The following is a 23,260-nucleotide window of genomic DNA, read 5'->3' as shown; positions in this document are numbered from 1 at the left end:
CTGTGGGGACTGTGGGAGTTGGGGGGAGACGTGAGATTTAGCATTGTTTAGCCAAATGGGCCCAGTGAACCCAGGCTTGCTGGGAGTAGCTATAAACCCACAGTCAGATCTATGAAAACACAGCTGTTTCCAAGTCAACCAGATGCTGCGCAGGCCTCCAGTTCCCATCACGCCTGGAAAAGAGACTTCTTCAAATACCTCAGGCCCGGTGACAAGGAAGGAAGGGGAAAAGACATAAATCATGGACAAATCTAATCATATCAACTTACTTTGAAAATCCTTTGACTTCTGTTCTCTCAGCGAGGAAGACGGCCTGGGATTCTTTACCTTGTGTGTAGATTTGTATGACACATGAGTTCTTATTTTTGCATGTCGTTCACTACCTGCTGTTCTACATCGCAAATTATCAGTGAAGTGACAACGTATGGCAACCAAGTTGGAAGAGTTGGAAAATGTACTGTTTTCACTTATCAGATTTATTTCTATCATAGTGAGGTTGTCACAGTGTGGGCACATGCTATAATCATGTGAGTGGATTTGAGGTGTTAGTGCTCTCTCTACTTTTTAAAAAAAAAAATGGTATAAAACAGTGCTTACTATGTTACTGTGTCCAAGACCACTGGCTAAACAAAGTGCCATTACAGAGCCTGCAGCTCACTGCTGTAAAGATTATAGGTATAATATAGAGGTCATTTAAACAGGGTGGTGTTCTGCATGCAGTAAAACTTTTCTAGTTTTTAAATCACAAGCGTCAGTTAGCAGACTTGTCTCGGGGGAGCCAGAAAACCCTTTATTCTTTAATGTAGAACAGGTTTACAAAGAGGGGCCTACCACCACCAAAAAGTGGTTGGAAATTAGACTGAGTGGAAGAGAACCAACTGCTGATGTTAGTCATCTGCATGAGAATAATCTGCCGACACTGCACCAGTCTGCTCCAACTCCTGTCGGCTCTGTAGTGATGAATGTAGTCACAACAGTACAGCTGCATGTCAAACACTTTAATGTAGAATTGTGTTTTATAATAGTGTCAGTGGCTACTGCAGGGAGAGAGATCAACACCAGGTTGTGTGAGGGTTCTAAGTGTGTGTGACATTCAGAGATTGTATGAGCAGAAACTGAATTTCATAGCCCTGGGTACATTTGGTTAAGTGTATTGGTGGATTGGTTTTTGTAACCCTAGAATTAGAATTAATATGTACTATAGCAAGGGCCTTACTCTACTGTCATCGTGTGCCACAATGTTTATGCAGGAGCCCAAATGTACAACAACAACTAACCACAGAGTGTGTTTTGCAAATTGTGAAGGAATCTTACTATGCAAACAAGGAGAATGACATCCTTAGTTCCCTGACACGCTTGGACCCTTTGTTTGGTGCAATCTGCCGTTTCACCATTAGACGTCACTCACGCTTACATACTGTACTGTAAACGCTGCAGTCAGTGAAATATCCCACAACACTTTATGTAATCAATGTCGTCTGTTTGAGTTTATGTGCGTTTGACTGTGTGCCGCTCGAAAACACACACACGTTCACTGACGCACTCAACCAAATTGGGTTTAATGTTTATAAAAAATAAAACAGACGGTGCGACAGTCATTTTAATCGCTAACTGTTGCACATATTTAACAAATATCACCTTTAGCCAAGTGCGAGATACATTACCAGTGACCGACACGAACAGTTTAGTCAGGTGATGACTATGTTGTCCCTGTTCTCCCGGTGCTGTCTCTCCTGTATGTTGTCCTTGTCCTGCACAGTTCACCCCTGTGGTTTGTGGCGTCCACTCGTCCTGTGTTCTTTGTTTCTGTTCTCTTATCATCAAGGAACTGTCGCAGCGCTGTGTATCGTAGAAGCCTCCTGAAGGCAGGTTCCCATCATGCTGTTCCTTCCATTTGTACTCACTTTAATTGCTTTCTGAAGCTTTTAATCTTGGCATGCTGCCTTTACCTCTCAGCCTGTGATAATCAAGGTAGTTGTTCTATCGCCTTCCTTTTTACGTGTATAATTCTGCTGAGAAGGAAACAGGTGTGATGTATCGCATACCAACACAGTATTGATAAAGTCGTTTTGAACCAGGGCCAGGGAGTTAAAGGAAGCCCTTTGGAATCTGGCAGAGACGTCACAACAAACATGTTCACACAGCAGCCATCATCTTAAAAATGCTTTACAGTGTAAACTTCTCCCTGTGGCCAAACGCTCCGCTGCTAATGTGAGTGTTGGGAAGCTGTTTTCCGAGCACACTGAGCCAGACTGAACCTCTGCAGACAGAATTAGCCCCCGATGATAAAAACTGTGAACCACTTTAGAGAAACCGCACCCTGGTTGTGTGTCTGCAGCCGGCACAGAGGGACACAACAGGAAGTGAGCATTGCAGGGGTTCAGCGGCCATGTGATTACCGTACAGATTAGTTTTCCTTCAGTGTTTTTTTTCTCCCCCCCTGCACGATATGAGTGGGTTCATAGTTCCACGCTCGCACGTTGTTTAGAAAAACAAATGTATTACTTCAATGCTGTACTCAAGCCATGCTGAATGGAAACAATACAGAGACCTTTCATAATCCATTACACTTTTTGAGTGTTATTACATTCCAGAAATATCTTGGGTTGCAAGTGTTAATTAGTTGTTTTATATCTCGTTACACACGCACACACAGCCAAAGCAGAGACAAGCAAACAGTCGATCCTTTTTCATTCGCCTAATCAACTGTATTTGTGGAAATAATGGATGTAATGGTGATTGAATTATCAGTCACACCTGTTTACCTCTGGTTTTTTCCTACCCCCACTTTGGTGCTTGTAAATTACAGTCTAAATATTATGACATTAATTTGGCTTTGGCATGGTAGGATGCTTATTTTTACAACTTCATTTTTCATATTAGAAAGCTCTGATAATATAGAAAGGAAATTACACTCCGGCTCCCTGGCATTACAGTGCATTTGTCCACCATGTGAGCACTTTTACTGCCACTGAGAAGTGTGTAACATGCGCACACACACACACAGCTTATCATCAAAGCTGGTATTGTAATGCACTGATGTTGTTTTGTGTACTGAATAACACCAGTTAGAACACACTGTTCTCAGCAGATGGCCCATATGCAAATATGTACAACTATCGCTGCAACTGTTGCTCTTATAATCAGAGTTATCAGAGGGTCTGAGGCGGATGTAGAGTGTGTGTGAGAAGTATTTGGCTTGATGCACGAGGGAAGTCCTCTGCTTTTTTCACAGACGTCAGACACTTGTGTTGAATGCTACAGCTCATATATGAAAGAAGATAGATCTTAGTATCACATGGCTTTAATAACGCTTAAAATCATTCCCATCTGATCCAATTCGAGTTCGGTCCAGAGGAATCAATCTTTAACACGTGTCTAGTCCCACTTATAAAGTTGTGAAAAGAAGGAAGGATGAATTCACTAGGAAAGCTTGTGGCCCAGGAACCTGAGGGAAGAATCTGAGTGAGCTATAGATCCCACTGTCAAAAGAATTTATGACTAATTCATATTTAGTGGATCTGAATTGATGCAGGAATAAATTCACAAGATTGCTCTGTTTCTTGATCCATGACCACGACAGTGAACCACCTAAACTTGAAGTGAAGTGGATGCTTCAGTTATTCAGGGACACACATTTCCTGTTACACGGTCACCCCTGTTGTTTTTGGTCTGTCCAAATAGGAAAACAACAACAAAATAACCATGAGCTATTTTTTGAACAACTCTCTGAAAGTAACCGAGCTATAAAAATCTAACTGTCTTCCGCAGAGAGTTGAGAGTTTTCCCAGATATTCTGTGTTTAAATCAATGAAACATGTCATACAAAGTGATATTTAATCGCCATTTTGATGCCTCTTTTGTTTTAGGCATTTCTTATCTTGTGTGCATCATGTAAGATGTATGATTTTGTTTGTGTAAATCCAGTCCACACTGAATCAACATGATTACAAAATCAAAAAAAAACATTTTTTGTTTCTACTGAAAGATCACGTTTCCCCCCGCACGGACATGACCGACCTATCTGATGTCAGTTTTCATGAACGCGACACAGCAGTGTTAGATTTATGGTTGGGCTTTGTTCTGTGCAGAACTGTGACGCAGGGCAGCCGTGTCCTCTGTGCACGGCTGTGGTGGCACCTTAGCTTTCAGGTCCATACTCTGTTTCAGCCCAGTGTATCTTTCAGCCTTGCACTGGTGTCCTATAGCCTCACTGGCTTTGGTAATGTAAGGTTTCAGGTATGCGCCTGTCAGACCCGGAGTGTTTCCACGTATAACTATATATCAAGGCCTTGTTTGTGAACTCTCCTTTGTCGAACTGGATTCATTGTGCCAGAGCAGGTTATGCTTGAGTTGCATCTCCTCTGCACGTCTGCTCTGTTTTGACCTTTGTGAACCACACTTGACAAATGTGTAAGCATTTTAGAGCGTCTGCTACAACAGCACAGTCTCACACCCTGTCCTGTCTTGTCAGTTACTGTTCACACGCTTTCTTTGTTTTGTGTGCGCGTTGGAAGGAAATGAGGTTATTTCATCCCCTCCTCTTTGCCGAGGCTGTAGGCTCTGAACTTGACAGCTACAGCGGTTCTAAATGTGTCGTTGAGGTCTGTTTGCCTGTGTGCCTTCACAGACTCCATTTACACCAGTCCAGTGGATCACACTATGTGCACAACACGGCTTTTGAACCGAAGCACAATCCACAGGGACCCACTTTTGTGTCCAAGTCCTCTGGATCGTCAGAGGAACAGAAATCAAAGAGCAGTGTGTCCTGTTTGGGTTTGCCTGTTTCGTAGCAAAACGCTTTAATCAAGAAAAAGAATGAATGACCATATTTGTACATAATGACAAAATCAAGTGAAATGGCTTTAAAGGTATGAAGGAAATTCACCACCCTTTAAAGATTTACATGGTAAGATAGGAAAATGCATGTTTCCATTCCCCTCATTTTTAACAGATAACATATGAAAGTCTTGTTTAATTGGTAAGATTATTTGTCAGGGGCAGCATTTACAGTGACATGACAAAACAGTCCCGCTAATTAACTTAGTGTCTAATCTATGTTTCCATCCAATTCCCATGGATTGGAAATGACAGCTTAGTCGGGAATGTAAACACAATCAATTCTGGGAATGAGTTCCTTGTCCAGTCTGCACTTTTGTGCTGTTGGCACGAGACCAAACACTCCTTTGCCTTTTCTTCCCTGCTTAGGTCTTAATTTTCCTTGTATTACCTTCATACGTCAGTGCTTTTAATAGACTATTCCAGTGTAAACACAAGGCTCAGCTGTTTCCTTTAACTCTCGGAGGACAACAGCTGTGATCAAAATTATATTGTAATTGCAGTAGGTTACAATGGGGACAAACAAAAATGTTTGAAAAGACATTTGTGCATTAAAACATCTAGAACTGACAAGATTGTTATTATATGCTTTGTTGAGTAGTGTTATTTAAATCTGTACAAATCCTTCTATGCGATTGAAGATAATGGATCATTTCCTTTTGTGTCGCCTTTTAATGATGTCATCCACTTAAATCATGTCTGCTGTAACAATATCACAGTACTTCTAGCCACTGTGTTGTCTTTTGTTAGTAGTTTTTCAATGTATTGTGTGTATTAATACTAATGTATGATGACTGGATGATCACTGCACGTTCACCAAAGCTCTTCCCATGAAGGGCACGGTAGAACCAAGCAAGTTTCGATTAAGAGACCCCTAGCGGCAGAAATGGTATACAGTTGTAGCATGGCTCAGCACGGCTCGACTCTACGCGGTTTAGGTTGTTTTCCGTTACTATAGTACCTCCTCAACATGGGCGGTGTCGTCGTAGCACTGGCTGCACGAAATTGCCGCGAGGCCGCTTTGTATGTGACGCAAACGCAACCTTGTGACGGTCAAAGCAGTTGATTTTGGTGTAACTGAATCATTAGAATCAGTTAATTAAAATACGGCTGAACGGGTTGTGATTCGGCTCGTGATCGCCTGCTTTTGGCAGTGCTGTTGCTAAATACAACAGACTCCTCTGTTAAATAGTGACATTTTATACATTTCCTTGCTAAATGTTGGACATTAACGCATGTTTTCGGGATTCAAACTTCTTTTTAACTGCTCTACAATTCGGCATTGTTCAGTTTCATTCCTGTATTGGACGTCGTGCTCGTGACTCTTCCAGACCAATCAGTGGCCGACAGCCTGACGACGTCACATTTTAGAATCGTCTCAGCTCGCTTGGAGCGTCGCCAGAGCAGGTTCTAAAAAGGCTCCAGGTATCACTCATGAAAAAACAAGCTACAACTGTATAGTGGCAAAGTGCCATTAATAACATACTGTAGGAAATCCAAGATAATACCATAGCAGGGCACCAAAGACTGAGGGCAGACTCTGAATGACTGTGTCAGTAGCTGCACGAAGAGGTTAAAGAGCTTGATGAGACTCCACTGGGTGCCCGAGCCTGACCTGGCATCCCTCACCACCCTGGGGTGACAGCTTCCCCTGCCTGCAGGCTCTTCTAAAGCCCGCCGTGCGTTATAAGTCAATGAGATATTAATAATTAACCAAAGGGGTTGTTTTTTTTCCCCCCCTCAGTGAGACTATACTCCCACAGCGAGACAAAGGGGCCGGCCGGGCCTCGGCCACTGAGGCCCTCAACGGTGCTTTTCCTCCCACGAGACGGGAAAGAAAAGGACAGAGAGTGGGAGAGAATTTGTGAGAGAGCTTAAGCTCACAGATGGCAGACTGAAACATAGCACTGCCTCTTAAATACATGAACACAGGTCGTTAGCTGTTTGAATAGGGATCCAATCCGTCTTGCAATTAGGCTCCTTGGCTGGGGGGGGGGGGGGGGGGGGGACTTGGGGCTTTGCCTGATTTCTTCCTGAGCCATATTTATTTCTCCAAGAGTTTGTGAGTAGTTCCACAAGAATGTTTGAATTGTCAGTATTAGAAGCAGCTGACTTAGCACTCCTTTTTTTTTTTTTTACCGCAAGCGAAACAATCACACGCAGCGAAATGCGAAGACGCACACTCGCAAATGAATGCTCAGCAAGCCATCACTGGCACGGCTGATGATGACATGCTGAAGAAGAGAGGGGTGTGGTTAGATCAAGGACACGTGAAGCTCTGCGGATTGAGCACAACACTTGTGAAACAGCTGTGAAACAACCACATTTCCAAATAAATAGTCTTATCACGTCAAAACAGTTTAAAGCACTGAAATGGCTTTTCAGTTGTGAAATATTACCCTTTAATTTTCTTAACTACCAGAGTGTCATACAACTCTTTTAGCTTTGGCCAAGAAAGCAGTATTTAACAGATTTATTATGCCAGAATAACTGTGACTGATAAAAAGAGCTGACAAGCAGAGATATCACTTTTTACTCCATACAAGCTTGTGTAAATGTAGGATTATTATTATTTATTTATTTTTTAAGTATATTTATTAGTTTCCCTGGTATAAGCTTTAAAGTAATAGACCAATGAGTGGATAAATGGTTGAAACGGATGATAGGCAATGAATCAGTCAACAGCATTAAGTACTGGTGGTCAATGAACAAAGCAATGTCACATTTACGTATCCAATTAAATAGTGTGAAATGGCATCTAATTTACGAATGATTATTTTCTTTATTAATTAATCTGTCAATTACTTTCTTGATTAGGTCCAGATAATAGTGAAACACCATCATAGAAGAGCACCCCAGAAAGTATTCACATTTGTGAAGGAGAAATCAAGAGACCTGGTTATGTCTATTTAAAACAAAATAGATGATAAATACTTACAATAATTTATTGTTGCAGTCCTAATTGGGAAGTCGGGTAACAGAAATGAATGGCTGCTTGAACAGGCAGAGCATTTATGTCTAATACAATATGTGAAATGGAGAGCTGCTCTGTCGGCACCATTTAGATGTAAAAGCCGCTAAAACACTTTACAAAGGATCATGGCTCACGTTCTGTTGCGCTGCGTTTGTGGTTGGGAAAGACAGACATTTTCCAGTGGGTGTTTTCAACAGTTGGGGCACACACTCTTTCTGTGCGCCGTTGCTCTTCGGAGGCTGTCGGAGAGCAGCGGGACGGAAAAAGCAAGTGTCTCTGGGTGCTACGACCAGGGAATCCCCTTTTGTGTCGCGCTACATTGGAAAGAATCATGTTGTGCACAAACAACCGTAGACTGCAGCTGTTTGCTGATCACCATGACTCATCAGTAGCCAGCCTCGTTTGCATGGTAAAATGATAACGGCTGATTCGTGGCCTCGAGCACAGCAGAGGATGTGAAGGCTCCAGCTCAGCATCTGTCCTTTCTGTTGCCATAGCACACATGTGACATGGTGGTTTCCCCTGTTCAGTTAGACTGTTTTCTTTTTTTAAATAAGCGGCTACAGCTGCTGTTGTGTCAACCGCGTTACTGTATGTGTGCTGGGGGAAGCTGAAGAGGAAGATGAGCAGGATGATGATGATGATGATAAAACCAGACTGGAACATCTCAGCTGGCTTGAGTTGTCTACTTTTTCATTTTTGCTCTGCTTTTTACGGAGCCTGATACGCCATCAATCTCTCCCATGACCTTTAGAGCCAGAGCTGTGATCACATTCTCACCCTCAAGGCCAGAACTCCTGCAACATCACGGAGCAGTAAAAAAACACATGCGGTTTCGCACCTTCTTCTCCTCCTCCACTGGTGAGGGGTAGAAAGCTTTGTCTTGTGTTAGTATCTTATGTCACCCACAAGGCATGGCTGAACATAAAGGCTGTGGTTGTATTTGGGCTGTGTTCTCCTCCAGGACATGGTATATAGTCTGCTTTAGTTAGAAAAAAAGAAGAAAGCTAGTGTTTTGGCTGATGGTGCGGTATGAAAAACGCACTTCCACACAATGAAGTGGGCTGAGTGTTTTTCCGTCTCTCACTGGCAGACTGACTGGTCTCCTCTCGGCGTTGTTGCAGCTCTTGTAAATATCTTTGCCCAACTGTTAAAGCCTCGGTGAACGTTGCCGTTTTACTCGTGCAGGAGAGAAGGACTTTAGAACTCAAGCGTGCAGCTTTTAGATCACTTAACAAATCACTCAAAACATTGTCAAATGAGTTCACACAGTGCCGATCAAGCGTCTCAGCTCCACACGTCTCTCTCCTCTCTCTGTGTGTTTCTCAGCACTGTGGTGTTTAGCACTCATGTTGCCCAACAACATTCCCACGCTGCACGCGGGAAGTGATTTGTTTTATGTCAAGACAGATGAAGGCAAGTGCAACATTACGCTTGTAAAGTGAGATTCAATTTTTATTTGATTTGTATTCTAAATTACAACATGCATTATCTCAGAGAGGAAATACCCAACAGTTCACACAGTGAGCGAGCACTCGGCACGAGTGGAGAGAAAACAAAACAGCAAAACAATCTTTGATGGAACCAGACTCAAAGATGTGCAGACATCTGCCTCAACTGGTTGGGGTGAAATGAGAAATGGGGGACAGAGGAGAGCTGGGGGACAGAAAGGTAATGAGGGAGACCAGGAGCAACTATATAACAGTTGCATTAAAGGAATACTTCACCGAATACTTCACCGATTTGAAGTATTCTTTTAAGTTATAGATTTAGACACTTCTGAATCAGTTCTGACATGCTTACAGTACTACAGTGTCATTTATACATGTACTAGCGTAGATTGTTGGCCAGAAATGATACTGATTTCAGTTTTAATCATAGCATAATAATAATGAGAATACTATAACTACTAATGATGATACTCGTAATAGCCAAATAGGTACTGAAAAGAGAAAGAAGCTCCCACCAACGGTTTCAGTTATACATTCTGACGCTCCAAAATTCCAGGTGATTCAGCAGTTTAATGAGATAAGTGCTTATTGTCCTCACCTGCCCCCTGCTCTGCAACTGCATGCACACAAGTGCTCCGACAGTTGGGAATTTGAGATTGACACAGCAAACAAATGATGTTACATCGTTTCTGTTCACAAAGACCAAAGAGAGGTGAAATAATATCAACAACTAAAATCCCCCAATGTTACGCACTGCCGGTTTAAAGATGATGTAGCATATTGAAACACTCTTCTCAGTCTCATTGCTCATTTCTCACGCCCTCCATGTCCTCTTTTTGACACCGTTTGTCTGTTTTGCATGTGTCATGGAGACTCTCAGCACATCTGCTTTAGCCAACTTGCAATTAAGGCCACAAATAAAATGGTGAACCTGTTAAATGTCCCTTGAAATTAACCCAGATTGTCCGACCTGCTGTTGTGTTGACAAAAAGTGAGCCATTTCTAAATTACCTCAGGGTTTAAATGATTTTTCCAGGAGGAATTTTGCAGTGTTTTGGCTACACCCATAAAATGATCAACAGTGTCAACAACAGGAATGCAGAGTTATTTCAAAGCATCAGAGTTTCCAAAAAAGCAAACACAAGATGTGTCTGTGTGTTGAAATTCAGCTGCTGGGAAACAGTTTTCCAGCCACATTTCCCCCCCAAAAATTCCCTGTCCTTCTCGCTCTGTCACTGCGTTCAAACATTGTTCTCCTGTCTGCTCAGGCTGGACTTATCTTCTCTGCCATCATGTGTGCTGCTTTGCCTGCATGTCGTGTAAGGCAAACTGCACACTCTGCAAAAGTGAAGCGGTGAAGACACAGGTGTTTAAACCTGAATGTAGGTGTATGTGACCGTTTTGTGTCCTTCTGTGCACGTGTGTGTGTGTGTGTGTGCGCGCCTCTATGTGCTCAGTGTTAAGCATTAACTGACGGGAAGGTTGTCCTGCCTTTTTACCGTGAGGTCAGCTGTACAACAAAGACTTATCATCGCTCTTTTCTCTTTTATGCCCAGCTGATGTTCTCTCTCACTCACTCACTGCATGAGTCACTCGTGTTCACTTTCACGCAGAGGAGCCAAGTCCCTTATAAAAGTGTATCACCGTGTTTTCATTCTTTCTTTTTGTCTACCACTTTATCCTGCACGAGGGGGGGCGTCAGTGCCGATCCCAGCCGGCATAACGTGACAGGGACAGGTAGTCAGTCCATCAAAGGGCCAACACATGGAGACAAACAACCATTCACTCTCACACTTGCAGTTTAGACTGTCCAATGAACCCCTGCCTGTTTTTTGGACCGTGGGAGGAAACCAGAGTACCCGGAGAAAACCCACGCACACACGGCAACTGCGCTCACCGCTAGTCTCACCATGTTTTATAGACTTAAATATGTGACGGCCTACGCCACTATAATCTCATATTACCAATAAAATCTAATCATTTCCTCCTTGGCTGTGACCTACACCCCCCCCCCAAAAAAAAAAAAATGTCATCCTTTTGACTTATGCTGCTCACAGAGAAACAAACAAACTCAGCTGAAAACATAACCTCCCACAGGGGAGGTAATAAATGTCGAGCTTTTATATCCTGGAAAAACCTAAAAATGCATATTGACAGTTGCCAGATTTCCCGCAGTGACATCTTTACTATGGTAACTGTAAATCCATCCAGAGTTCTCCGCTGCCTCTGAAGTTCTTTAAGTTCTCTGCCCACTCGTAAGCCTTCTGATCATTTACCAACTTTCCTGGTGACTTTTTTTGAAGGTCTTTCAACAGGGCGGCAGCAGTTCTGAAGTAAAGTTTTTGGCTCCTGCCGACGTTCTACCTCATAAGTGACCTCATCCCTGTGTCCATGAGGCGCGCAGACCAAACCTACAGTATCTCTTCGCGTGTATTGATATTGTGTTGACCTGAAGGACATCGAGGCAGCGAGAGGCCCATTACCTCATCAGTAACCGGAGCTGCGATGTGCTGAATTTTGCATGGTCACATTGACCTGGCGACTCGTACATTATTCATGGGGAATGGGAGGAAAGCGGCTAAATGAATACACCGCCGCACACATGCCTGCGCATCCAAAGTGCTGAGGCAGGGGGAGATTTACAGGTGCATCGGGTCGGAGGGACGGTGAGGTTCGATCGCCGTTTGAAACCCAAGAGCCCTGCGACTAACTCGCTTGTGTGCGCTCCGTGTCTGTGTGAGCTCGTGTGAACTCAATCAGTCCTCAGGCAGAAAATGGTGCGGGAGTAATCCAGCACAGGAGACATAACACCTCCACCATTAGCAGACCAGCTCATGTAACCCAAGCACTGGCGGCTGACAGACATGCGTAAACATATGGCACTGCTTTGCCTGTATTCAGTGCAGCTTCAGTATTCAGCACCTCTCTCCTCCACCGCCCCTCCCTGCCCACAGGCCTCTTCTTTCTGTTGCTACACTTGGGCGGCTCACAAATATTTGCCACGGTCCTCTCTGCGAGCTCTCAGAGGGCAGGATTAATGGTGGTGTGTGCCGCGCACCCTGAGCCAGACAAAGCCTCCCCATCTGGAGCTCCAACCCGTGACTTGGGGAACAGTGGCAGCACACAGAGCCTGGTCAAGGCAGCCCACAGAGGGAGGATCTATAGGCACCACTTCATAAATGAGCAGGAAAAGAAGTCCTGTGCAGTCCTGCAGATGAATGAAGGGGGCGTCTCCTTCTTTTGATCTAATGGGGAGGAAAAGGGTCCTGCATGTTGGCCTGGGCCTGGTGCCACACCAAATAGATCACGTTTCCCTTACCAGCTGATTAAACAGCCATATCTGTATCCATCACTGGGCTCAAAGCCAAACAATAGCAACAGCAAGAGAGGGTTGGTCAGGACTGGACAGTACCTCCAACACACGTTCCACTATTTAACATATTTTGGGATTTGGTTAGTGGTTCCTCGTAGTATTTTTGGTCTGTGATCTTTGGTAATATTCCTTTATTTGGGTTTTTGAAGATATGAATACATTTTGCCATTAACACTGTGGCCGACTCACATGTAGGCAGCGTTTCTTGCATTCTGTGTGGCAGAAGCCGAGACGGCAGCCAATCAAATCGCGTTCACGCGCGTAGCTTAAACACTTCACAGCTTACGAGGAGCTCTCGGACGCCATTGTTCTCTTTTTTTGTCTGACAAAGTGCATCCAACAGTTGCAGACAAGGCGGACTTCATTTTACCGATATTAGTAACTCTTGCGATATAGTTGGGTTTAACTCATCACATGTGTGTGAATCCACAGTTTGGGATGAACAAATCAAACTCACCGCTGAAATGGACGCAATTAACAAAACTCAAAAGACGCAGTTTAACTCTCTTGAAAATGAAACTCATACATGTTTGTATCTTTAAATTTCCATCCTTGAAATAAAATACAATATCTGTCAGAACTGTTCAGCCCTAAAATACATTTACATAATGTGTCTATTTAAAGTTAATTAATAAACCAATTCCCACTAATAATAAAAAAATTCACTTGAAAGTGAAGTAGTGTTTTCTGGCTGCCTGTTATCAGTTTGTCTGAGTCATGAGTTAAAGTTAAAACTCTGATTTTCTTTATCTTGTTCATAGTTTCATAGCCTGTAAATGGTCCGCTATTAAATATCCTGGAGTGGTGCTGTGGTGGTTTGATAGTGTTTTCAGTGTGTGTGAATGGTTGGTTGTTCCTGTGACAGGGTGAAGACCCTCAAAGAGTCCATGGGAATGGATACGTAACATTTGAATGAATTATAGAATTATACATTCAATTGTTGAGTGTGATAGTTCCTCTCTCCTGCATTGCTTATCTTTCAAATGGCTCCTTGTCGCCGTATCAGAAACCACTGACCTTTGTCACCAAATGATCATGTTTTCACAACTAACAGTTCTCATTAAAGTCCTCATATAATTGTCTCCAAAAAACAGTGTGTGTGTGTGTGTGTGTGATCACTGTAGATGGGGAGAGAAAACACTGCAGGGGCGTTTGTTAAGCAGCTGCACTGAAGTGTGTCGATAACATCTCAGCAAATAATTCACTGGGGAAAGTTTTTAGTACATTTCTGTTGATCGTAGGTGAGTTTTAATACAATAAAAAAACAGAAGAAAATAAAAGTTCTGAGAGGATAGAGGGGCTATTTATCACTACAGTCCTTCCCTTTAACGTCAGCCGTAGTGTACTTCTCTTCTGTGTATACCTCGCCTTTCCTGAATCTCCTTAGACCATCACGTCCTCCTCTATTCCAGTGAAGACGCTCAGTATTGTGACCGCGGCCGATAGCATCTCACTGCTGGCCCTTCTGTATAGAGTCTGTTTGTTCCTGTTTCTTCCTGCCATGCGTGTCCTTAAGTGTGGGCCCGTCTTTTTTTTGCGTTTCCTCCCTCAGGCCCAGTGACGAGAGGCACCCAACGGTGACGGCTGACGGCACTGTGGACAATCTGGCCCAGGCTGTGGACATGATCCTCGCTCAGAGGGGGCACTGAGGACAAGGCGGGGGACGCCAGAAAATGTTCCACTTACTGTGGCCGTGCGTGATACGGGCTTGTGACTGGTAGTGTGTTCTCATGGTTTGTATGTTTTAACGTGACGGTGTACTGCGTCGTGACATTTTAGTACTCCAGTGACATTTGCACAAGTATAACCCAGAGGGATAGTGTCGAACCCTGTGTGGCTGCACTGTGCATTTGTTGGTACACGACTGGCATAGATAAGATACCACGAGCTGACACGTCTGTAACCAGCTGCCGACTGACGGTTAGAAGGGAAAGTAAAGCTGTGCGCCGTCGTTGAGACTTTGCCAATGCTGCTCTGCGAGATTCCTGTCGGAGCGACTGCACGCATAGATACCGTGAAATGAAGCTGTTTTCCATTTTGAACACGCAGTGATTATTGTATCCAGCAGCCTGTTGAACGTAGGGAAGGCTGTTGACACTCGCTCCACATGCACCGTCCTAATAGAGTAGCAGGGAGTTGTCAGCAATGTGACTAATATAAATAAAGCTATTTTACTTGCTTATGAGCTGTTGAAAACATTTGTCTTCCTGCATTCACCAGTTTGGCTCAGCCATTGTCACATACTTTTTTATTTTTTTCAAGATTCAAGGTCTCAAAGCTTTGGGGGGGGATTTAGCCTTGGCTCTGGTTGAAACTGGACACAGTGTTGGAGCAGCTTTTGTTTTATGAAAACAAATCGCTGAAAATGGGAAGTGAGCTGGTCCCAGAGATGAGAAATGCAGAACTTAGCTGAGTGTGATGAATTACGCTGGTGCTCAAGCTCATGTTCCTCCTCGCCCCCCCCTCTATAAACAAAATGAAACAAGCTCTCCATCTCCGCAGTGAAGGATCACACATACACGCGGCTTATCTTTATTTACTTGACTGTACGTGCTGCCTGCGATGGGGGATCGTCCCGTCACAGTCACACTGTTGATTCCCGCTAATTAGATGGAGCGTGTTCACCTCAGTGGCTACAGTGTGGTTAGATAAAATGATTGGACTTTAAAAAAAAAATTGGTTATTGGGTTTGTGTGTGTGTGTGTGTGTGTGCCAGCTGGATTATTGAGGCCTCTGGAAGTGGGGCGTAAAACAAATGATTCTCCATCACTGCCCCTGAGGTTTCAGTGTACCAAATGGATTCATCAAGAACAAAAGCCCATCGCCATGTGATTCATTGAGGCCTTTCTGGTTCACTTCACCATTAGCTGACACAAGCTTGAATGTTATTGGGTAATTAAAGGTAATGAAATGCTATGAAGTATTATGAAACAGCCCGAGTGTACCAAATTCCTCTTTCTTATTTGGAAACGCGCGTTAAAATGGTAGTGAGTGACTTATGAACAGATCTGAATCTGAAGTCTGTGAACTTTAAATCATCGTGTGTCATCTCCACAACTCTCCAGTGTGACATTCACGCCATTCACGTAGAAAGTGATTTGTTTTATGCCGAGACAGACGGAGACATTACGACCCCCAAAATACACTGGTTGTGTTGCCGCACGAGCGAAAGAGGAAGTAGGAAAATAAAACATCCGGTTTACTTTTCAGAATAAAACATCCCGTGTTGACACCACATCGTATTTCACTTAAACGCATCACAAGAAAGAAAGAATTCCTGCAAACCCAGCGTGCTCCTGTTTCTTCGGTCGATAGAAATACTGCTCCGTTTATACAACATATACAGTGCCGTATAAAAGTACCGCAAGAAAACTCAAGCTGTGCAGCTGTTCGGAAGCAGAGCCGTCCAGTGTATGAGTATGACTGAAAACAGAAATCCACAAAGTTTCAGTAGTGAATTCTTGTGCTCAAAAAACCTGGTCGCTCAGCAGTTTCTTGCCTTCAACCATCCCGGCGTTAATGCTGTATACAGTCAAACGCTCCCTCAGTCGGGTCAGGTGTTATCTCTTGCCAGAGCCTGTTTTTAGATGACTCCGTTTATTTATTTTTTACATAATTTATGGTTCATAATGACCAAACAGACGCAGAATAACAAGAATAAAAAAAAATGACACACTGCAGCTATAATATGCAGAACACAACAAAGCATAAGCAGCTGGTTTTTGAACAGCTGACATATTGTTTGACTTTTTTTTTTTTAAATTACCTATTGGCCTTGTGTGGAGCTATTAAACATTCATTTGACAACTCCCTCATGAATTCACTTGGCTTCCACAAGGTTGTTGTTGTTGTTTTTCACTCACACACCTTAGAAGTAGTTGGTTGTTAACCACACCTCTCAGGCCAACCCGAGGTCATCCACCCTTTTCACACAAGTTACAAATTATCAGCAGTGTTCCCTGCGCAGACACGGCCGCCCCTCTGATCGGTAAACACTGATCTATTCCTCGTGGAGTGCAGCAACATTGATTTTCTCACTGTGACCACCCTCGCGACTGCGAAACAAGATTATCTTTCACATAATAGAGATGACCTCTTTTCAGGAGACATGTCTGGGCATGTATGACCTCACTGCCACAGAATTTTATCGACTGACTTAACACACTGTCAAACCCTCGACTGACTCGAGCTGCTGTTGTGAATTTCCACTCTGAGGTTTTTAAGTGTCACCTTTATACTTTTCGTGTTTTGACATCATGTAATATTTGTCCACGGGTTAATCTCAGTGTTGACATGCGTCCACTGTACCCTCTCAAGTAAACACTCAAGCAATTTACCTCTTAATCACTTCAGTCAGTCAGCAGGGAAACTTAAATCAGTTCTGAAATGCCAAATATCTTCGGGTTCAAGTACGACCAGTCTTTCAACAGCTACAAAGTGCTCAGTGTAGCTGTGCTTTGGCAAACAAAAACCCTCACAGCTCTGTTTCTCTGTTTCACATCATTTTTGAACGGAATCACTTTGGGGTTTTCTGTTTTTCAGATGTGTTTGGAAGATGACACACTTTCAGGGGGAGAAAGAAAAAGAAAAGAAACATCTGAAACATTTTATCTGACATTTTTAAACCAAACAATAAATTACAATCAGCTCATCTCGAAGTACAAGTCCATAGATTTCAAAGACAATCTTGGCTTTTTTCTCCGCGCAATTACACACACACACACACACACACGCACGCACGCGGACAGTCTTACAACTTCAAGTCATTAAGCCGATGAAGTCATTTTCATCTTGTATTGACTGACACCTCCGGGACGTGACGCTCTGCAGCATGTGTCGGTCAGGAGGAAGAGGAGAATGTGGCTCTTTGTGTCCTAAACTTGTCCCGCCTGATCCTCCTAGCCATCGTTTGGATCTAAATTCAAACTTCTTCTTTTCTTTAAATGTATAACAGAAGCAGCTGCGTTGACTCACACTCACATTTACACAAGAAACAAATTAACTTTATTTGTTGTTCTGATTATCAAGTAAAATCCTGGCCCTTCTCACACACACACACACGCACACACACTGCTGGAGTGTGTCTCTGAGCAAACATGCACATACGTATTTATGTCATCTGTTTGGGTTCGGCTCCTCTCGTGAGGCGTGCACACTGCAGCTCTTGTCGCACACCTGCATTAACCCACCTTAACAACTGCCAGCTGTGTGCGTTACCTTGAACTTTCATCTCCGCTCATTTGGCTCTTCCTGTTTGACAGGAAACGGCGGGTCAGCTGACCAGACAACGCCGCACACCTGCAGCTCTGAATGTGCCATTATATGTGGAAACATGCGCTTGTTTTGACAGCGGTCGGTTATGTGTGTGTGTGTGTAGGCCTCACACTCACTTACTCACTAAAGCACATGGTTTCCACCACATTTCATCACACTCCTTCACATGTGGGCAGCAGAGCCAACAGCTCTTGGTGGCATATGTGAGGACTCAGAATGGCTTTGTAGGCCCCTCGACTTATTTGAAATCTTGAAATGCAATCTGAGAAAGTGTCTCAGTCCTGACACAGAGGAGTCTGTGCTGCGCTGACATGGTCACAGCCGTCACTGGCCCCCCGAGGGACGTGACCCCTGCTCAACTGTCCACTGAAGCCCCGGAGACTGCGCTCCCCAGACACAAAGCACGACTCAGTGATGTCATACACCCAAGCGTGTGCATGTGTACAGTCCTGGTGAAAGGGTGGTGGTATGTCACCATGCAGTGTAAACGAACTGCCTCTTGTCTGCGAAAGGTCTGAGCGAGCACAGAGCATCTGAGCTGTAAAGCTGTCTTTGCTTCGCTCTGGATTTCTTCTGTGAAAGTTGACCGACCACTCACCCAGTTTGACCGCTGCCATGTCAGTGTTTGAAACCGGAAATTCACAGTCAAACACGCTGGTGTCCACAGATATATGCTCCTTTACAAAATTGACATCATATGCTGTTATAAAGACGTGAAATCAGTGTTTCAGACCATTAAGTAAGCTCATTTTCCTATAGACCTCCATTTAACCCTTTTACACATAGAAGGGGAAGAAAATGTCCTGTGTTTGCCCATTTTTCCAGAATAACTTTCAATATCTGGCAGTTATTTACAATTTACTGAATGTTAAAATAGTGTATTAACAATTTAAAATGAAGAAAAAGAAAAAGTTTTATTTAGAAAAAAAACACTAGTTGTATGCAAACATGTGTTAAATTTGAAATTTGAACAGTAATAAAACCTGTTTAAAATAACATTTGTTTAAGTCTCACTGTGCAAAAACAGGCCAAAAAACAGCGCAAATGTAATTACCATAATAACATTTGACGTGCAACTTCTCAGCATTCAGAAACCACTGAAATCTTTCCCAGAGCACAAACCGCCGTGTAATCGCGGTAATGGAAGGTGCACTTGCGCAAACACGCTGTCTGCGATACACTCAACGTTAAAAGGTTAAAAGTTCTTTCTGTCGCCAGTGGAGTTGCCCCCTGGTGGCTAACTGGTACCTCCATCCTACCCAGCTCAAACAACCGATCTGCAACTTTCCTCTGGCTTTCAGGTCCACACTCGCTCACTTTAGCAATGTAGGAATACTTCACTGATTAGCATTTAGCTTTGTTTTACTAGAATAGAGGAAGTATTTTTGAAAAATTGTGCTTCCCAACCTCAGTTTCCCCCTTTTTTTTTGTTACATGTCCACCAGTGACACTTCGTCCAAGGCTTGAAACTGCAACGCTAATTCCGCCCTGTTTAGACCCACTCGTTGGGGGGCGGGACCTCTTTACCGGAACGTAAACAGTGTCCGCCATCTTTGCTAACGGTTACGCTAACAAGACCAAGTGTCTCTTGTCACGTGGGCACGTAACAAAGAAAAGAATGAAGATATTTCTCAACTCGGGGGAAACTGAGGTTGGGAAGCCCAATTTTTCAACAATACTACCCCTATTCTAATAATACAAAGCTAAATGCTAATTGGTGAGGTATTCCTTTAACCTTAGATAACTGCCTGCAGCATCAGGCCCTCCTGCTGCCAAGCATTAAAGCAATGCATACATAGTGTAAGTCCAACATTAAGGTTGTTGGAGTGTCCACAGATCCTACTCACTGATAAGCTCCTGCCTCCTGGAGTGAACCTTTTTGCTCTTTTAAAGTTATTTTAACATGAGCAGTTTAGTTTGACCTGGATGTTTCCTTTTCATGTGGGTGCAGAGACATAACGCTGACTTCACTTTAAAATGCCAGTCGCACCTCACACACAGTTTTGCGGTTTGGTCTTGCATGAATAGAACAGAAAATGAATGCGTGTGTGTATGTGTGTGTAGGGGTGACACACACACACAACACAGCGACTACCTGCAAATGCAATGTCAGAGCGTACGAACAGAAACGAAAAAACACGGTAAAAAACAAAGAGTCTGCGCTCCCCCCACGTCTGCGCGCTGCACTTGCTCGACTGGAAATGTTTTCTGTGGGCGGGTGGTACTGCTAAATTGCTTTTTCACCCTGACCACATTTGAGCTGCCAAGCAGAGACAGCGCCAACATTTAGTTTCATATTACATACTGTTTTGTTTATATGAAAAGTTCAACCCCGTATGTGATGTTTTTGGAGGAAGGACACTTCTTCTTTTTTTTTTTTGTTTGTGAAATGGAAAATCACTTGCAAACCTTTTGCAGTATTTTTCCTTTTTCCCCCCTTTCGGTTACCTGCTTTTTCAGTGATCCACACACTGGGCTTTGGACCTTCACTAGTGGCTGGGGTCAATTTAGAGCGGCGGTGTCAAAAATCCGGGCCGCAGGATGAATTTGATACTATTAATACTATATTTTTCAGTTCCAGATACCTAAAAGACTAAATAGACTAAAAGTGTTGCCTTTATAGACCCACTGTCATTTGTAAGTTGTGATAAACTTAGGAACAAGTAATTTAAGGTTGTTCATAATGTGTTTTGGAAGAAGATACTTCATTAAATGTAAAACAAAGGGGAAAAACTAGTTGTTTATAGGTTATTATGCTATTATTTTACTGCTCCGGCCCACTAAAGCGAGTTTGACACCGCTGATTTAGAGTGTCCCTATCAATGTGGAGCACTGGGGATTGGTTACCTTGCTCAGCTGTTGACCTGTGACCTCCGATTACAAGCCAAGTTCTCTTACTACTCAGCCATGGGCTGCCCAAACCTTTCGCAGTAGGCCTACCAGCACGATGGCTGGACATTAGCACCAATGAACTGACTCACATTTTAACTAAGAACCTACTTTTTAATCTAATACAAGTTAACTAATTCATACTACAACAGTGTCAATACCGTTATCCCTTATTGGTGAAAGTGATGCCGTTACAACCGGTTATCCCCGGTTAGTAAATACATTTATATTAATACCCCATGTGAGTTTTCTGTATCAGGATATTGGCATTAAATTCATTAGATTATAGGATTGAATATAGCTTTTTAACTGTAAACATGTGGACCCTGAAAACACTGAGTGGTGGCGAGTGGGTAGGAACACCAAGATAGTCAGTGACTCACTCAAACTGATAGCATCAGGCCCAGCGAGTTCAAACGTAATGCTGAACTGATGCACTTTACATCTCAGACTACTATGCTAGGCAACTTTTTGGGTACCTTTCACAACTTTTCGAAGCATAACACGCAGTACTGAACCAAACTGGGGCTTTAGTGTTGCTTTTCAAACATCTGCGTCTCCTGTGGCACATCTGGTGCCTCGAGACCGACTGACGCGCCATGCGACTCATCTTTGGAGGGGATGACAGCGTCCCTAACCTTCAGTGACAGTTGGAGAGTGACCCACCGTCACGTTGCGTCAGTGCCGGTGGGGGTTGTGTGGATCCAGAGTAGCGTGCGCTTTTCTTGTTTGCACTCATCTCCTCTCAGAACACAGCCTCCTTTCACTCGTGTCACTCCGCTGATTAAAGGCCGGGCCCCCTTCATGTGTCCGTCTGCCGCACAGCACATTTACAAGGTCTCTGTTTAGGCATTTGTGTCTCCACTCATTATGTGAAAAAGGGCTTAACTGAGAGGAGGCGACGTGCGTGTACCACAGTGTAAATATGACCTCACTGTGCAAGCATACGGATTCTCATCCATTATGAGAATATGCACTGGGCTTGTAGGCGAGTTTAAACTCACAGTTATTCTGTGACTGATTTCAGCTTGTATGTCATCTTGAGCAATCTTCAAATTACTCAGCAGCTATCTTTCTTAATGTTTTTTATTACTTACGAGGTAATTTACATCCCTTTGGTGTTGCCTCACGCTTTCAAAGAATGACAAGTATCACTGCAAACACGCAGAGGTCATTTACAGTCGTACAGTACAGTGGAGCAATAAGAACAGTGCAACTTCACAGGTTTTTACAGGCATCACAAGTGAGCAGGGGAAGCAGCAGCAGCAGCAGCAGCAGCAGCACTGACACATGGCCCACATTCACAGCCGCCTCCCACGTCACTGTGCTCCTTAGAGAAAAAGCCCCTTTTGTTTCCCAGTGCAGGGGAGGGAGGAAGGTCTCTGGGGTAAACCGCCGCTCAGCTCCACCACTCCACCCGCCATCAAAACACACACACACACACACACACAAAGAAAAAAGAAAGGGACCGGACTTCCCACCCCTGCCTGGCGTCCTCCCTACTCACTCCCCGCTTCAGCACACAAACACAGGCTCATCAGTACTGCCATTACTACGCTTGTGATTGTGTCTTTTCCTGCTACTTAATTGGATCAGTCTATATTGTGGCATTAAATGCGTCTCCCAACAATGACCTGTTGATGACCATGTGCTCTGCTCCGCTTACACCAGCAGCAGCAGAAGAAGATCTTCCTCTCTTCAGCCTCTTAACATCGGTGCAAAAGTGGAGAAATACCTCCTGAAAATTGACTTAAGTAGATTTTTTAGATAGTGTAAGTACAAATACTAATCTAACAAACTTTAAACGTGTGTAATTCTGAAAACCCCACAAAGTGTAGAGTGCTTTAATTCCTTTTTTCCCCCCCAAAACTGCTGTGATGAATTCTAATTTTGGGACCCATAAACTGGACTTGAACTAAACAGAAATCAATGCTACGTCTTAATCTTGTGTAGGTTTATATTGAAGTGGGGGAAAAAAGACTCCAGTAAGTGGAAAAAGCAGCTCGATGTCATAATACATTTGTTTCTGCATCCAAACCTGTAAAAGTGCACGTTCGCTGCTGAGAGAGAAAAGCAGTTAAATACCAATCGTGACCTGTTCTGTAACATCTCTGACACTCCTCGTGTTTACTTTAGAGATAAAAAAAAAGAAAAGCTGAACCAATGTTCCAGCTCCAGTGATGGCCGTGTTATTGACCTGTGAGTGGATGATTTAAGTTCCGGTCCCTGGTTACAAATATAACCCAGTGAGGATTTACAGCACATGAATGTAGATCATTGACTCTGATACACGATGACTGAGTAATTAAGTTTCATTTGAAATAATATAGATGGAGCGATATTCAGCATGGAGACTATTTTTAGTGAGTACTAACACAAATGTAATTAGTGTGTGTTATATTTACAACATAAAGCAGAGGATGTATTATTATAGATCTTAAATAAACTGCTATAATTTAA

At 43.4% G+C, this 23,260-nt stretch overlaps 1 protein-coding gene across 2 annotated transcripts in view; it reads left to right on the top strand.

Moving 5' to 3' along the window:
• Positions 1-23,260, top strand: part of lhpp (phospholysine phosphohistidine inorganic pyrophosphate phosphatase) — a 52,897-nt gene that overhangs the window by 9,158 nt on the left and 20,479 nt on the right. Inside the window, exon 7 of one of the 2 annotated variants that reach the window (XM_058620631.1) lies at positions 14,190-14,819. The exons of the other annotated variant lie outside the window; for it this stretch is intronic. Coding sequence (XP_058476614.1) covers positions 14,190-14,286 — 97 coding nt within the window. The 3' untranslated portion in view covers positions 14,287-14,819. Of the gene's footprint in view, positions 1-14,189; positions 14,820-23,260 lie in introns of those variants that run through there. 2 annotated transcript variants of the gene reach the window in all.

Source organism: Solea solea, chromosome 21 (genome assembly GCF_958295425.1).
Source record: "Solea solea chromosome 21, fSolSol10.1, whole genome shotgun sequence".
NCBI classification, from domain to species: Eukaryota; Metazoa; Chordata; class Actinopteri; order Pleuronectiformes; family Soleidae; genus Solea; species Solea solea.
This window is presented reverse-complemented; position numbering and strand designations above follow the sequence as displayed.